General features: G+C 47.0%; 1 protein-coding gene and 1 pseudogene across 1 annotated transcript; one reads left to right on the forward strand and one right to left on the reverse strand.

Annotated features, from left to right (window-relative positions):
- The first annotated feature begins 844 nt into the window (after nucleotides 1-844).
- On the forward strand, nucleotides 845-1,743 carry LOC131764188 (mitotic checkpoint serine/threonine-protein kinase BUB1 beta pseudogene; annotated as a pseudogene).
- Nucleotides 1,744-4,520: 2,777 nt separating this feature from the next.
- C10H6orf226 (chromosome 10 C6orf226 homolog) lies at nucleotides 4,521-5,382 on the reverse strand. The gene has a single exon (XM_059075708.2). The coding sequence runs from the start codon at nucleotides 5,361-5,363 to the stop codon at nucleotides 5,031-5,033; it is 333 nt and encodes a 110-aa protein (XP_058931691.1). The 5' UTR covers nucleotides 5,364-5,382; the 3' UTR covers nucleotides 4,521-5,030.
- Between the last annotated feature and the right edge of the window lie 12,049 nt (nucleotides 5,383-17,431).

Below are 17,431 nucleotides of genomic sequence, written 5' to 3' on the forward strand. Positions count from 1 at the left end.
ACAGTGAGAGACCCGCGTACAGCAAAAAAAAGAAAAAAAAAAAAAAAAAAAAAACTTAGTTATTGGGAGGAACTGCGCATTAGGGGAGAGGCAGCATGTGGAAAGGAGGGCCTCTGGAGTGTGGAGTACGGCAGTTTGGGGCCCAATTATTGAAGACAGCCTTGAAGCCACACACCCCTCTGGGTTCTCTGGATCTTCTGCCTCAGTTACAAGCACCTCCTCCATCAAATGCCTTCAAATTCCTGAGAAACTGGAGCTCACTAGTGAGACTACAGACAGCCCTACTCAGTCACCCTGGTGTTCACAGTATCGCAGACAACTACTAAAATCCTAACCAGAGCTGAGTACCACTGCAGAGTTTTTTGTAGAAGATAGACCAATGCCTAATTTGGAAATAGAGAAGGAAATTGAATTAGATAATGAAAATTATTGCATTAAACAAGAAAACCTGTTATGCGAAGACGACAAATTATTCTGGGTGACCCCAAGAAACTCTGCAGAGTTAACCATAATAAAGGTATCTTCTCGGGGCTTCCCTGGTGGCACAGTGGTTGAGAATCTGCCTGCCAGTGCAGGGGACACCGGTTTGAGCCCTGGTCCGGGAAGATCCCACATGCCACGGAGCAACTAAGACCGTGCGCCACAACTACTGAGCCTGCGCTCTAGAGCCCGTGAACCACAACTACTGAAGCCCACGCACCTAGACCCCGTGCTCAGCAACAAAGAGAAGCCACCACAATGAGAAGCCCACGTACTGCAACAAAGAGTAGCCCCCGATCACCGCAACTAGAGAAAGCCCGCGCACAGCAACGAAGAGCCTACGCAGCCAAAAAATAAATAAATCAATCTATTTTTTAAAAAGGTATCTTCTCAACCTGTCCCATGGGACTTTTATATCAACTTCAAGTTAAAGGAACGTTTAAATGAGGAGTGTGATAATTTGTGTAGCTGGTATCAATACCAAGATGGCTGTATCATTTGGCACCAATATATAAACTGCTTCACCCTTCAGGATCTTCAATACAGTGAATTTATTACCCATGAAATGACAGTGTTGATTATTTATAACCTCTTGACAATGGTGGAGAAACTACACAAAGCAGAAATAGTCCACGGTGACTTGAGTCCAAGGAGTCTGATTCTTAGAAACAGAATCCACGATCCCTATGATTGTAATAAGAACAATCAAGCTTTGAAGATAGTGGACTTTTCCTACAGTGTTGACCTTAGGGCACAGCTAGACGTTGTTAACCTCAGCGGCTTTCAGACTGTACAGATTCTGGAAGGACAAAAGATCCTGGCTAAATGTTCTTCTCCCTACCAGGTAGATCTGTTTGGTATAGCAGATTTAGCATATTTACTATTGTTCAAGGAACACCTGCAAGGTCTTCTGGGATGGGTCCCTCTGGAAACTTAGCCAAAATATTTCTGAGATAAAAGGTGGTGAACTGTGGAATAAATTCTTTGTGTGGATTCTGAGTGCCAGTGATGAGTCCATAGTGTCTGTTCTGTGGGAACTTATGGCAGAAATGAATGGGGTGTTTGACACCACATTCCAAAGTCACCTGAACAAAGCTTTACGGAAGGTAGAGAAGTTAATCAGTCCTGGGGCTTTCCTCTTCCAGCAAGATAGGCAGTCAAGCCTCTCGCAGATTCCTGCCTAAAACCAATGGTGGTACTGAGGAACACTGAACCTGTATATGCTACGATTTAATTTAGGTACACTACTAACACTTTTCTACTTTTTGGTAGAAGTATATTTCTAGGTAACTGGCATTTTCTACTCAACAAGGTACTTCCTCTTGGCCTTGCCTAACAAAGAACTGTTTTATTCTAAATGGATTCCGTATTAATGGGTACCTTGTCATTTTTTAAAACATCTTTATTGGAATATAATTGCTTTACAATGGTGTGTTAGTTTCTGCTGTATAACAAAGTGATCAGCTATACATACACATACAGCCCCATATCTCCTCCCTCTTGCGTCTCCCTCCCACCCTCCCTATCCCACCCCTCTAGATGGACACAACCTTGTTGTCATTTAACGCATTTGTCTCAACTTTTCCCTGTGCTTTTCCCGTTTGTAATTTGTGACCTGTACCCTTATGATCACTATGTATTTTGTAAAGAATAAAATAGTATTTGTTAAAAAAAAACACTTAGTTATGAATCAGTTATTACAATATAAACGTACTAGTTTATAAATAACACTTGGAATGAATTAAATTCGCTTGATCAGAAGACTAAGCCTTTACTATTTATGGAAAAGACTTTTAAGATTTGTATTTGTCCTTGATAAACCCTTAAGGAGGCTATGAATTAGATTTTGGCTGAGGGAGACTTTCCAGCTGTTTGAGTTTAAAAAGGCCACTTTTTCCTTTTTTTCTTCCTTGGTTTCAGGTTCTTTCTGATTGAATTAATTAGGCTCAGTCTCAGGTTTCTGTGGTTTGTATTTACATTGCTGTTGTCAAGATTTGCAAGACAGGGACTCCCCTGGTGGTCCAGTGGGCACCAAGGGATTCAGGCGCTTTTGTCAATCTTTTAAGTTGATTAATTGGCCTGTTGCCCCAAGTAACTGTTGGTCAAGTATCTCAGTTTAATTTTTTCCAGCCCTTTAAATATATTTTTTTAAACTAGGGTAAATAGAGCAGACTTGTTCGGGGCCCTTTAATGTTGGGAACCAATAGTGGGTCCCTTTGGCCCATCCAACCTTAGGTAGTTTTGTATCAAACCTTTAATTTAATCCCATTAACGTCTGATTTATTTATTCCATTTTTAAGTAACCACTTTAAAATTTCCAACTTGTTGGGAAAAAGTCCGTAGACTTTCCCTTCAGTTTTTTCTTGTTTTCCTGTTAATCAACCTAATTAAACTTAATTATTCTAATGTTTTCATTGTTATCCATAAGACCCACTGAGGGGAAGCAGAGACCACAATAAGGCTTCCCAAACCATTTTTTTGGGGGGTGGGGGGTCGTTTTAAACTAAGGGAGTTCTTAGGTTAACCATCGTATACATTTTTCCCACCTTTTTTTTCCCTCATAGGTACCAATAAAACAGCTAGTTATAATGAGAGCTCCCTAAAACTTTACCAATTCAGAGTTTTTCCAATTTAAAGGCTCCATCATCTGGCCATTAATGAGATGTATCTTAATAGTGACTCAAACCAATAAGATGCAAGAGGCATTCCCCACAAGAGAGTGTGAAGGCTGCTGCCTAAACGAGATCCAGAGGGATTCCCTGGTGGTGCAGTGGTTGAGAGTCCGCCTGCCGATGCAGGGGACACGGGTTTGTGCCCCGGTCCGGGAAGATCCCACATGCCGCGGAGCGGCTGCGCCCGTGAGCCATGGCCGCTGAGCCTGTGCGTCCGGAGCCTGTGCTCCGCAACGGGAGAGGCCACAACAGTGAGAGGCCTACGTACCGTTAAAAAAAAAAAAAAAAAATTGACTGGCTGCCAACTGTACACCATATGTGCACCTTTTGGATGGCAGAGACCAAGTTCTCGAAAGCCATACATGCAAAAGGCTGGAAGAAAATCAGGTAGAACATTTACATCTCAAAGACACAGGAAGAGAAATGAAACTTCCCCAGCAGGGCTTTTTTATTTGTTTTTGTTTTTTTAAGGTCAGAATTTTGAAAAGATGTTTTTATCAAGCCGGCTTTTTCTAACTTAACTGCGTATTCAATAAATGAGCCCAATCCGAGTCATTTTCAGGGTGAGATTTCCTTTGACTCCCAATTAAGTAGGTACTTGCAAGTATGAGCTCCGTACATTCATGAATCTGGCTGGAGTGTTAATCGGAGTTTGGTTTTCTGATGCCCCTCGTTTTTGTTTGAGAGAATCTATTTCCCGTTTTAAAGTTGAATTCGTCGGGGATAAAATTTACTAGTGCACTTTTATCCTGACAAATTCTTATTAAGGTAGCCAATCTGAGGAAAACATCAGGTCACCCTCTTATCTAAACATTCAGCACAGACTGCTCAGTACTTTTTTTTTTTTCCTTTGGCCGCACGGTATGGCATCTTAGTTCCCTGACCAGGGATGGAACCCGTGCCCCCTGCAGCGGAAGCGCAGAGGCTTAACCACTGGACCACCAGGGAAGTCCCCATATATCTTTTCAACTGAACAAATCCAAGTGTCTTTCGGCCGGGATACCCCAGTATCTTTCAGCTGGGAGGCATTTTCTTCCAGTGTCTTTCAACTGGGCTCCCCTCGTATCTTTCAACTCGGGAGGTCACTCCCCAATGTCTTTCAGCTGGGGAGCCAGGCATCTGTTAGACACTGCCAATTAAAACTCAAGATAATCAACCGATAATCAGGAGATCCAAGAACCAGGAGAGACTCACCCAAGTTCGTATGAACTCTCCAAGGAGGCGGATGGGCACAAGAGGTCTCTGCCAGTACCAAGGGTCCGGTTCCTCGTAGAGTTCAGGCGAAGAGGAGAAGTCTGCTCTGGTTCCCTCCATGGTCACCAAAACTGTGGACTGAAAAAAAAAAAAAAAAAAAAGCAAAACCTCAAAGTTGAGAATTATTTTATTTGGCAGACTTTCTGAGGACGCAAGCCCAGGAGGCAGCCTCTCAGATAGCTCTGAGGGACTGCTCTGAAGGATAGGTAGGAGTTCTGCAACAAAATCAGGTAGTCAGAACATCAAAAGATTACTGTTAATTAAAGAGAACCCGACATCTCACGTTAATGAATTGAGCTTTTTTCTGTGAACAGGTAGATGCAAGAGTCTGGGCTCACTGACACCTTGCCTTTGATATGCGCCTTCGCTATCCACGGCCAGTATCCTGTTCTTTCCCATCTTAAGCCCCCTCAGGGTGCGCCGTTGGTAGTGTCTGCAGTGGCTGAGAGCTTGGCAGCCGGCGGCCCATTTGTCTCCATCCTGGGTTCCCTAGGGCTCGCCGACGGGGCCGCAGTACTGGTTGATGGCTAGATGGGTGCAGCGTCCTTTGCTGATAGGGCAGCAACATTTTTCCTTCACAGCTGCAAAGGACCTCGAGCCTCAGGAACCCACTATATATGCCATCTAGGAAGGCGCTGTCGCAGCCTCCCCGGAGCCAGGTTCTTCCAGGAGGGTCCTCTGCCCATAGGGAGCGTCGTCGGGCCTCTGGCCCCGGGTCTGGAAGGGCGGCGCGGGGGCGTCGGCGGAGCCCGAGGCCTCCCAGGGCTTGGGCCTCCGCGGGAGCCGGGACGCCGTGGGTTCGCCGAGGGTCGCCACGACGTGGCGCCTCTCCAGGCCGGGGAGACCCCGGCCCTGCTGGACCAGCTGCAGGAGCTGCGCCAGGGTCACCGAGGCCGAGGCTGAGTCCGCGGGTGCAGGAGCCGCGCCAGGCCCCTTCTGACTGCCGGAGGGCTCCATAGTTGGCTTGGAGCCTGAGCGCTTCCGGGAGGGATGGGTGCAACCACCGTCGGAGGAAGTGAAGGGGGGCGTAGACTGTACCAAGCGGCCCAGAGAGCGGGGAGCACTGGAAAACATGCTCCGCGCGGAAACGCTTCACGCACACATACACCACTTGGCCCGCCCCACAGCCTCCAACATGGAGTGCTTTAAAACACGGGAAGGGGCTTCCCTGGTGGCGCAGTGGTTGGGAGTCCGCCTGCCGATGCAGGGGACGCGGGTTCGTGCCCCGGTCCGGGAAGATCCCACATGCCGCAGAGCGGCTGGGCCCGTGAGCCATGGCCGCTGAGCCTGCGCGTCCGGAGCCTGCGCTCCGCGAAGGGAGAGGCCACAACAGTGAGAGGCCCGTGTACCACACACACACAAAAAAACAAAACAAAACACGGGAAGGCTTGCACAGAATGGAACTTGCCTGCCGACACGCCGATGCAGGCAAAAACACCTGCGTTTGCACACTCGCCCGGGCACCGCGCACACACCTGCGTTCATGCATGCGCTGAGACTACTGCATAGACACGTGGTGGGGGGAGGGCGAGGGAGATAACCTCCATCCCAGGCTCCAGAGCACCAGACAGAAAATAATGGAGGAGATGTCTCCAGTGGTCTCAGGAGAACTGGGAACAAAGGACACCACTGCAGAGCCTCGCCACTCTCTCCCCATTTCCTGCCGTCAGGACTATTCCAGGCTTTCCCAGAGGGGAGGAGAGAAGATGAAGGCAGGCCAGGAGTGCTACATTCCCTCCAGCTGCTTGGGAAGCCAATACCAATAAAACCCAGGTTTCTAAGTTTATCGAAAGCTAGCCTGATCTGGCACAGACCACCTTAATCAAGTAAGCAAAGCTTAATTACTACTAATCGGACAAACTGGCATCATCTGACTCCTGAAGTGATGCACTGCAGGGACACTACAGGTGCAGGGACACTGTATCTCCTCTGTAGTGTTCCTGCCAAAAGTGTTCACTCTGAATCTAAACTGGAGGAAATGAGCAGACAAACCAAAGTGAGAGACATTCTGCAAAATGACTGGCCTGGATGCTTTATAGATGTTGATACCATAAAAGACAAAGACAGAAAGAAAAAGACAAGATTGAGGAACTATGTCACACTAAAGGAGATGTGAAAAATGCAAAATGTGATCCTGTACTGGAGCAAAATGAGGGGAAAATCAGTTACAAAGGACATTTTACCCTTGGGAAAATTTGAATATACTCTGTATATTAGATGACAGTGTTACATCAGTGTTAAATTAGGTAACTGTGCTTTGGTTATGCGGGAGAATGACCTTGTTCATAGGAGATACATGCTGAAGTATTTATGGGTGAAATGTCATGAGAGAGAGAGAAAGAGAGAGCAAGCAAATGTGGCAAAATTGCTAAGAGCTGGTGAATCTAAATGGTTTGAAATTTCTCAAGATACTTCAAAAACAAACGTATGGTTACCAAAGGGTTGGGAGAAGGAATAAATTAGGAGTTTGGGATTAACATATACACACTACTATATATAAAATAATCAACAGGACCTACTGTATAGCACAGGGAACTATAGTCAATATTCTGTAATAACCTGTATGGGAAAAGAATCTGAAAAAGAATGGATATATGTATAACTGAATCACTTAGCTGTACACCTGCAACTAACACAACATTGTAAATCAACTATACTCCAATATAAAAGAAAAATTTAAAATAACTTTAAAAAATTTGTCAAGATGAAAAGTTGGAAGGAGTGAGCTTGAGAAGCCAGTCTGGAGGAAACTGACCAAACTAAGTGTTGTATAACAAAGAATTTGACTGGCCTTTGTCCCTGGTTCCTTACGGGAGACTAAATCCTTGGACTTTCCCAAGTATTAGAAGTGATATTCATGGTGGGCCTTGATAATTTATGCCAAGGAGGTGACTCATGGTGGCCCCTAAATGGTTTCAGGACTGAGGCTGGCCAGTTATGGGAAGAGGGTTGGGGCTTTGAGCCATGGGGGGGGTCCAGGAAGGGGGCCTGGAGATTGAGTTGAGCCTCCAGCCAATGATTTAATCACCCATGCCGGCACAATGAAACCCCTATAACAACTCTGGACACAAAGCTCAATGGAGCTTCCTGGTTGGTGAACTCATCAATGTGTCAGGAGGGTGATGTGCCATGGTTCCACGAGGAGATAACACAGAAGCCCTGCATGCCGGACCTTCTCAGACCTCGCCCTATGTGCCTCTTCATTTGGCTGGTCCTGCTAATTTGTATCTTCTCTAATAAAACTGTAATCCTAAGAATAGCACTTTCCTGAGCTGTGTGTTCTGTGAATTGTTCTAGTGAATTCTTGAAACTGAAGGGGGTTGTGGGATTCCCCCAAACTGTACCCAGGGAGTCAGAAGCACCTGTGGCCTGGGACCCCTCTGAACTTGCAGCTGGCACCTGAACAAGAGCAGTCTTGTTGGGGATTGTTCTCTTGAACTTGTGGGATCTGCGCTAACTACGGGTGCTTAGCACTAGAGCTGAATGCCAGTACTCCATTTGGGGTTTTTAACCGAACACTGAATGAAGGAAGAACTCACCTTTCTCTCTGTGGCCTGCATCAGTTTCTGGACTCCCTCCTAAATCACCAGGTTCCCTTTCTCTCTCAGATGTCCTTGGCCCCAGTTCTACTCCCAACATCCTACCTGGGGGGCTCTGGTTTTCTCCTCCACCATTCCAACCAGCCAAGGGCAAGATGAAGACATCTTTATGAGATTAAGACCAACCTTGGGGCTTCCCTCGTGGCACAGTGGTTGAGAATCTGCTTGCCGATGCAGGGGACACAGGTTCGAGCCCTGGTCTGGGAAGATCCCACATGCCGCGGAGCAACTGGGCCCGTGAGCCACAATTACTGAGCCTGCGCATCTGGAGCCTGTGCTCCACAACAAAAGAGGCCGCCATAGTGAGAGGCCCGCGCACCGCGATGAAGAGTGGCCCCCACTCGCTGCAACTAGAGAAAGCACTCACACAGAAATGAAGACCCAACACAGTAAAAATAAATAAATAAATTTATAAAAAAAAACAAAACCCCGGACTTCCCTGGTAGCGCAGTGGTTGAGAATCCGCCTGCCGATGCAGGGGACACGGGTTCGTGCCCCGGTCCGGGAAGATCCCACATGCTGTGGAGCGGCTGGACCCGTGAGCCACGGCTGCTGAGCCTGCGCGTCCGGAGCCTGTGCTCCTCAACGGGAGAGGCCACAACAGTGAGAGGCCCGCATACCACAAAAAAAAAAAAAAAAGAATCCACCTGCCATTGCAGGGGACACGGGTTCGAGCCCTGGTCTGGGAAGATCCCGTATGCCGCAGAGCAACTAAGCCCGTGCCTCACAACTACTGAGCCTGCGCTCTGGAGTCCACGAGCCAGAACTACTGAAGCCCACACGCCTAGAGCCTGTGCTCCTCAACAAGAGAAGCCACCACAATGAGAAGCCTGTGCACCGCAATGAAGAGTAGCCCCCGCTCGCCACAACTAAAGAAAGCCTGTACACAGCAACGAAGACCCAATGCAGCCAAAAATAATAATAAATAAGTAAATTTTTAAAAAAAATTCAGGGAGTAAAGGAAACCTCCTTACAGTGGGGGAAATGCACCCAGGTAATGCACTGCATGCAGAGGTATCACTATTACTTAAATTATCATTGGAAAAAAAAAAAAGAAAAACAAAAATTATCATTGGGGGTGGCAGGGATGAAGTGTAGGGTACTGCTTTGCTGGGGTGGGGAGATGGGAGATGGAATGGCTGTGGCCCTTCTTCACTATGGTGGGGAGTCATTTGGCTTCCGGGACCATATGCAGGGGAACGGAGAACTGGGACCAGTTCCTGATGAGGAATGTGAGTGAGCAGTTAGGACTCCTTGATGGGACCTTGAAGGAGTCCCTTACCTCCTACAGAGAGGGATCATATGGCTGACTCAGTACTCAGCCCTCTAGGGAATTCCTGGCGGTCCAGTGGTTGGGACTCTGAGCTTTCTCTGCCAATCAGGGAACTAAGACCCCACAAGCCACAGGGCCCGGACAAACAAAACAAAACAACCTCAGCTCTCTAGGTCTCTTATGCTAAAGCGAAGGCATTGATGGGGAAGGGGTGGGAGCCTGAGATGGGGACATTTGGACAGACATGGATAAGGCTAATTCTGAACTCCTAAATTCTTTTGAAGTGTCTTGTCTGTAGAGACAATCTCCTCTTGTCGTGATCCTGTCTCCTGGGACATCAGCCTCAGAACCCTTCCTGCCTCCATCCCTCCTGGCCGCAGGCCCTTCATGAGTTAGAATCCCAGCACAGCCTGGGTGGAGAAGCACAAGGCCCATACTAAGAGGAGAATACCCCCAGACAGAAAGAGTGACAGGCCCTGGCAAACTGCCTTGGCAGGAGCCACGGGAGCATGTGTGGAAGAGGGTTCGAAGGGAAACAGACCCAGGAGCATGAAGTGTAAGATCCAGTTTGGCCAAACTCATGGCCATGGATGCTCATCCAGGATTTGGAACTTCATGTATTGGCTCGAGCACCTGGGAGAGGAATTCATAGCCTGCTAGCATGTTTAACTAAAGCCTGGACTTAATGGTAACCTAGAGTTAATAAACTTGAGATGCCAGAATTTCCCTGGCATACTATAGAGGAAGGAATCCAAAATCTCAGAGAGATGGGAATGCTGGATTGGATTTATTATATGCAATCTGCTTAGCCACCCCTAGCCATGTATTTTAAGGGAGTCTGGAAAACACTCCCTTCACCAACGCATTAAGAAATGCATTGGTAAGGGCCACCAGCATCCTTGGCTAGCTCTGACGGCTGTCCTCTGTAGGCTGGAGATGCTAATGGAGGATGCTGGATAGTGAAACTTAATTCCTTGATCTTGATGAGAATAATGGTATCCTGGTGCAGTAAAGAGCAGATGGTAGTGCTTAACAGCCAAAGGCAAGGTAACTGCAATGACCCAGAATAAAGCGTGGGAAAGAATGGTCATCAGGTGGACAAAGTGATAGGTGTTGGACCACGGTCAGCCGTTTCCCCCAGGCACTCCAGGGCTTGTTCAGTGGACCCATGATGGCAGGGATGGAAGTTATGCTTTGGCTTAATAACATGGTCTTCCCCTCTCTGAGGCTAACCTGGCTGTAGCCAGTGCTGAGTGACCATCCTACTTACAGCCTGATTGGGTACCATTCTCACCTGGTGTAAACTGATTTGATTGCTGCCCCCCACCCACCCATGTGGGTGTGGATGGACTGTGCTTTATCCTCAAGAGAACAGACACAGGGGTCAGGGAACTAAGATCCCACATGCCGCTAGGTGCAGCCAATCAATCAATCAATCAATAAGTAAATAAATAAACAAGTAAATAAATAAGTAAATAAGTAGGTAAACAAGTAAGTAAATAAGTAAGTAAATAAGTAAATACATAAATACATAAAATAACGTATATAAGAAAAAGAGAGAACAGACACATATTCTAGGTATGAATTCACCACTGCCTACAGTACTTCTGTCAGTGCCACCATTTATGGACATACAGAATACCTTATCCATCACCATGGCATGCCACATAACATGGCCTCCAACGTGGGCACACGTTTTATAGCCAAGGAAATGTACAAATGAGCTCACACCCAAGGCATCCACTGGTCTTACCATGTGCCCCATGACCCAGGAGCGGCTGGCTTGATAGAATGGAGGATTGGCCAGCTGAAGGCACAGTTAGAGCAGAGCTAAGAAACTACACCCTACAAGGTGGAAGTGCTATTCTACAGGATGCGGTGTATTCTTTAAACCAAAACCAGAATCATATTATATGTAACCGAGAGGTGGGGGTAGCAGGAACGTTTTCGCTATTATAGCTAAAGTCTGTAACCTACTGGAAGAACTTTTGCTACCCATCCCCAGAACCTTGCCCTCAGGGAATTTGACTATCCTTAGCATTCAAGGGAGAAACATTTGCACTGTGGAATGATCACAGTACTGATGACTTGGAAGCTGAGATGGCCCTGGCCATTTTGGTTTCTCATGCTACTGAGCCAACAGGCAGAGAAAGGAGTTACTGTAATGCCTGGGTTGACTAATCCCAATTACCAGAAAAAATAAGCTTGCTACCATGTAATAGAGGTAGGCACTAGAACTGGAACCCAGGGGATTCACAAAGGGCCTCTTAATAATTCTCTGCTCGGTTGTCCTGGTTAGCAGAAAACTTCAGCAACCCACAGTGTCAAGACTACCAAGGACTCAGACCCCATAGGAATAAAGGTTTGAGTCACCACCAGGTAAAGAACCCAGTCCTTGGTGGCACAATGGTTGAGAATCCGCCCACCAATGCAGGGGACACAGGTTCGAGCCCTCATCTGGGAAGATCCCACATGCTGCGGAGCAACTAAGCCCATGCGCCACAACTACTGAGCCTGCGCTCTAGAGTGTGTGAGCCACAACTACTGAAGCCCGCAGGCCTAGAGTCCGTGTTCTGCAACAAGAGAAGCCACCGCAATGAGAAGCCCTCGCACCCACTCACTGCAACTAGAGAAAGCTCGCATGCAGCAACAGACCCAACGCAGCCAAAAATTTAATTAATTAATTAATTGATTGATTAAAAAAAAAACTGCCCAGCCAAGGTGCTGGTAAAGGATAAGAAGAATACATCATTGGAGGAAAAAGTAGGCAGCTCTGAATATGAACTTAGGCCTCATAACCCCCACTGTCCCCTGCTAACTTATGGGAGCTAATATTTTAGGTTTCAGTGAATATATGATATCACCTCCCAATGATATAGTAGCCAATGTGACCCAGTGTGTCCTCTGTGCTGGGGACATGGGATTCTCTTCTGGAAAAGGCTAAGAGGAGCTTCCTGAGGATGCTCCAGATTCCCCCTCCCCCTCCTCACCCCACCAGCCCTGTGCCCTGGAAAGCTGAATGGCATCAGAGGGCTCCCACAACCCCCCCCCACTTGGATTCAGCCAGTGAGGGACCAGTCGGGGGTCTGAAGATGGGAGGATAGTGAAGTCAGGGAATTTATTCTCCTGCTTCCTTCCCTGCAGAATCAGCACTACCTACAGTGATTGAAGGTCACAGGTCTTGTCAGGCACCCTCTCCACACAGCTCCCTCTGGCTCGGGGTTCCTGTCAACTGCTCCCTCCCCTCTTCAGACCTCAGGTGCTGACACTCCACTATTACTAACCATGAGGTACTGCAGCAGCCCCAGCGATTTCTCCATACCCCACCCACACCTTTATAAACAATCACTTTATTAAACTCTCTTCAAAATTACCCATCAGTGTTCCTGCTAGGACCCTGGGCACATACAGCATGTATTTTAATTAGGATTAGTTTTGGCAATGAGCAACAGAAAACCTAAAATAACAACAGTGTATGCAAGATAAAAGTTTACGTCTTTCTGGCCTTCCCTGGTGGCGCAGTGGTTGAGAGTCCGCCTGCCGATTCGTGCCCCAGGTCCGGGAAGATTCCACATGCCGCGGAGTGGCTGGGCCCGTGAGCCATGGCCGCTGAGCCTGCGCATCCGGAGCCTGTGCCCCGCAACGGGAGAGGCCACAACAGTGAGAGGCCCGCGTACCAAAAAAAAAAAAAAAAAAAAAAAAAATTTTATGTCTTTCTTATATAAATTAAACTTGGTGTTACGCATCCCAAAACTGGTATAGTGGCTCCATGAACATCAGATCATACTATTTTTTGTATCCTTTTAAAATTAACCTCATAACAAAAGTTTTCCATAGCATTACAAACTCTTTAGAAAGAATCAAGACTTGGCTCAAGTACCATCTTCTAAAGCACTTGTCCTGATGCTCATTCCAGCTCTAGAAGAATAATTTCCCTGTCTCAGAACCCCAGTCTCTACCCCTAAACACACACACATACACACACAGACACACACACACACACACACACACAGACACACACACACACATGCTTCAGTCACTGCGTCTGTCACACTAGAGTCCCTTATCTGTTTATGAGTCTGTCTCCTTCCTTGACTGCAGGGAGCTTCTCTTTTTGTCTTATTATCTCCAACCCCAATCTCTGGCATAAAACAGAGACCAATAAATGGGTCTGAATGAAAGGACATTTTAAGGCCTACATAATATTTCATCATGTAGACCCACCCTAGATTATTCCTTTATTACTTTAACATTGAACATTTAGGTGATTTTAGTTTTTCATTTTAAATATTATTGTAGGATTTTCATTTGATCAATGGAATGAATAGGTGTCCCTGGAAGAGACTTACACTTGTTATTTCATCAGACACACGCATGCTGACCCCGTTTTCCCCCTCTGGCTACAGTCTAGTCAGATAGGTCAGATTTACACTCAGTAATTATCTGGTAATATCAGCAATCTTCTCCAAGAAGCCCGGCTACTTTTCCTTAATTTTCTTTTTCACATTCTATGTGGCTCATCTCAGTTTAACCACAGCACTGGTTTTCTACCTGTGCATGTGAAAAAAGAGAGGAGAGGGATAATCTGCTGTGTACCAGGTACTCAGGTGTATCCTCATATTTAATTGAATTCTCCCCAAAAGCTTGTGAAAAGAGTTTTGGAGAGACAGACCTGTAAACACAACCCTGTAATGAACGCACAGTTCTACCACTTGCCTGCTAGAGAATCTTCCTTGAAGTAACTTCGTTTTTCAGAGCCTCGGTTTCCTCGACTGCAAAACCGGGATGAAAATACTTGATGCGTGATTGTGAGGATTAAATGAGATGTCTGTGAACATGGCCCGGCTCTAGGTAGCGGGTCTGCAAATAGCAGGTTCAGTCCCAAGTGAGGAGCTCAGAGCAGGGTTTCAGCTCGGGGATCTAAAGCCGGCATGTCGGGGCATCCTCACCGCCCTAGGGGAGGGCATCTTTAGGACCAGCAAGACTGTGGGGTCAGGGGGAGATTCCTGGGGCTCTTGGAAGGAGGGAACCGATGTAAGAGAGGGCAAAGAAAGCTTCCAGGCCGACCTGTGTCCAGGGAGCTGGGAGTGGGCCAGGGGAAGGGTAGCTGTCTCAGCGCGAGGGGGCCCAAGCGGGCAGCCGGCGAGGCAGGCGGCTGGCTGAGCGGGGTGGGGGTCTTCGGCTTTCTCGTCCTGGGAAGATCTTGAAACCCAAAAAAACGAAGCAAGCCGGAGGGCTCTTCCCCATCTGTATTGTGGTAACTGAGCCCAAGCTAGCACCTCCCCAGGCTGGAAGGCGGGAGAGTCGTTAGGGACACCTGCCTCTCTCCCTCCCCCGCCCGGCGGGAACCCACCGAGACTGCGCGCACCTGGGCACCCGCTGCGCCTGGGAACACTTGGCGCCGGAGGCCGCCAGGCTACCCCGCGGGAAAAGGGGCGGGAGCGCAGCCCTGGCTGCAGGGAGTCCCTTAGGACACCTGAGAGTGCTATTGACATGATTATTAAAATAACCATCCAGAAAGAAACGGAGTGAGGCTGGCACCAAAATAAAGAAATCCGGGAGCCAGGAAGAAGTAAAGCTGCCAATGTAAAAGACATTAACACGTAATAGAGAATGTTTTGCAAATAGTGGGGACAGAAAGGATTATTTATGAATAATCCTGGGATAACTGATTAGCTCTTTGGGGAAAAAAAAGAAATTTAGATGCACATCTTCTATAATACACCAAAATTAATTCAATTCCTGATGGAGTTAAATTGGGCCCGGGAGATTAAACTACAAGTGCACAAAAAGACAACAGAAGTAGGAATGTATCCATCCTTTGGAGGAGAGAGGACTTTCTAGGCTTGAAGGAATGAGATAAATCCCAAAGGGAAGATGGATATGTTGGTTCATACAAAACAAAACAAAAAAAACAAACAAAAACAAAAAAATTGTAGGCTTAAAAAAAGTGAAATTAGAAGTAGTCAGTGAGGAGCTTCCCTGGTGGCGCAGCGGTTAAGAATCCCCCTGCCAAAGCAGGGGACGGGTTCGAGCCCTGGTCCAAGAAGATCTTACATGCTGCGGAGCAACTAAGCCCGTGTGCCACAACTACTGAGCCCTGTCGCCTAGAGCTGGTGCTCCACAACAAGAGAAGCCACCACAATGAGAAAGCCACACACTGCAACGAAGAGAAGCCCCCTCCCCCCTGCCTTGCTGCAACTAGGGAAAGCCAGAGCACAGCAACGAAGACCCAACACAGCCAAAAATAAGTAAACAAAGAAATTAAAAACAAACAAACAAACTAGTAAGACACTAAGACTACAAGCAGACAACAAACAGACAATAAAGTGAAGGAAACAATTAAGATGGGAAAATAATGTTATCAGAGAAATGAATATCATTTTAACTGAAGAAATTAAGATTTTTAATTTTTTATTTTATTTTATTTTTAAAGAAATGTTAGGGCTTCCCTGGTGGCGCAGTGGTTGAGAGTCCGCCTGCTGATGCAGGGGACACGGGTTTGTGCCCCGCTGCGGGAAGATCCCGCATGCTGCGGAGCGGCTGGGCCCGTGAGCCATGGCCGCTGGGCCTGCGCGTCCGGAGCCGGTGCTCCGCAATGGGAGAGACCACAGTGGTGAGAGGCCCGCGTACCGAAAAAAAAAAAAAAGAAAAAAAAAAAGAAATGTTAAATGCTGATGGGGATGAAGTGGACCTTTCATACATTGTGGTGGTTTTATACTAACATAAATTAGTACAACAGGTGTTATCAGGGAGGCTTAAAACACAGAGGCCTCTGAGGCTCAACATCACTAATCATTAGGGAAATGCAAACTGAAACCACCATGAGATAACACTTCACACTATCAATTATGATGGCCACTATCAAAATTAAAATTAAATTACCATATGATCCAACAGTTCCACTTTTGGGTATATACACAAAAGAACTGAATGTACTTGGCTTCCCTGGTGGTGCAGTGGTTGAGAGTCCACTTTCCGATGCAGGGGACACGGGTTCGTGCCCCACATGCCACGGAGCGGCTGGGCCCATGAGCCATGGTCGCTGAGCCTGCGCATCCAGAGCCTGTGCTCTGCACGGGAGAGGCCACAACAGTGAGAGGCCCGCGTACCGCAAAAAAAAAAAAAAAAAAAAAAAGAACTGAAAGTAGGATCTTTTTGTTTATTTGTTTTTGGCCATGCCACGTGGCTTGCTGGGATCGTAGTTCACTGACCAGGGATTGAATCTGGGTCCAGTGAGTGAAAGCACGGAGTCCTAACCACTGCACTGCCAGGGAATTCCCTGAAAGTAGGATCTTGAAGAGATTTGTATGCCTGTGTTCACAACAGTTAAAACAGGGAAACAAATGTTGAGGGATGTCCACTGAAAGATGAATGGATAAGAAGCAAAATGTAGAATGTACATACAGTGGAATATTATTCAGCCTTCAAAATTTTTTAAAAATTTATTTATTTTTGGCTGTGTTAAGTCTTCATTGATGCGTGTAGACTTTAGTTGCCGTGAGCTGGGGCTACTCTTCGTTGCGGTGCATGGGCTTCTCATTGCAGTGGCTTCTCTTGTTGTGGAGCACGGGCTCTAGAGCGCAGGCTCAGTAGTTGTGGTGCACAGCCTTAGTTGCTCTGCGGCATGTGCAATCTTCTCGGACCAGGGCTCGAACCCGTGTCCCCTGCATTGGCAGGCAGATTCTTAACCACTGAGCCATTAGGGAAGCCCCAGCCTTTTTAAAAAAATGTATTTTAATTTTATTTTATTTTTGGCTGCGTTGGGTCTTCGCTGTGGTGCGCAGGCTTCTCATTGTGGTGGCTTCTCTTGTTGTGGAGCACCGGCTCTGGGTTGACAGGGCTTAGTAGTTGTGGTGCATGGGCTTAATTGCTCCGCAGCATGTGAGATCTTCCTGGACCAGGGCTCAAACCCGTGTTCCATGCATTGGCAGGGGGATTCTTAACCACTGCGCCATCAGGGAGGTCCCTATTCAGCCTTTAAAAAGGAAGGAGTTTCTCACAAGTTACAACATGGATGATGAACTTTGAGGATATAGTGCTAAATGAAATAAGCCAAGCACAAAAACCCAAATACTGTATGATTCCACTTTAATGATGTAGTCAAAATTACAGAAACAGAAAGTAGAATTGTGGTTGCCTGGGGCTGAAGG

This window comes from Kogia breviceps, chromosome 10 (genome assembly GCF_026419965.1).
Source record: "Kogia breviceps isolate mKogBre1 chromosome 10, mKogBre1 haplotype 1, whole genome shotgun sequence".
Lineage (NCBI taxonomy): Eukaryota > Metazoa > Chordata > Mammalia > Artiodactyla > Physeteridae > Kogia > Kogia breviceps.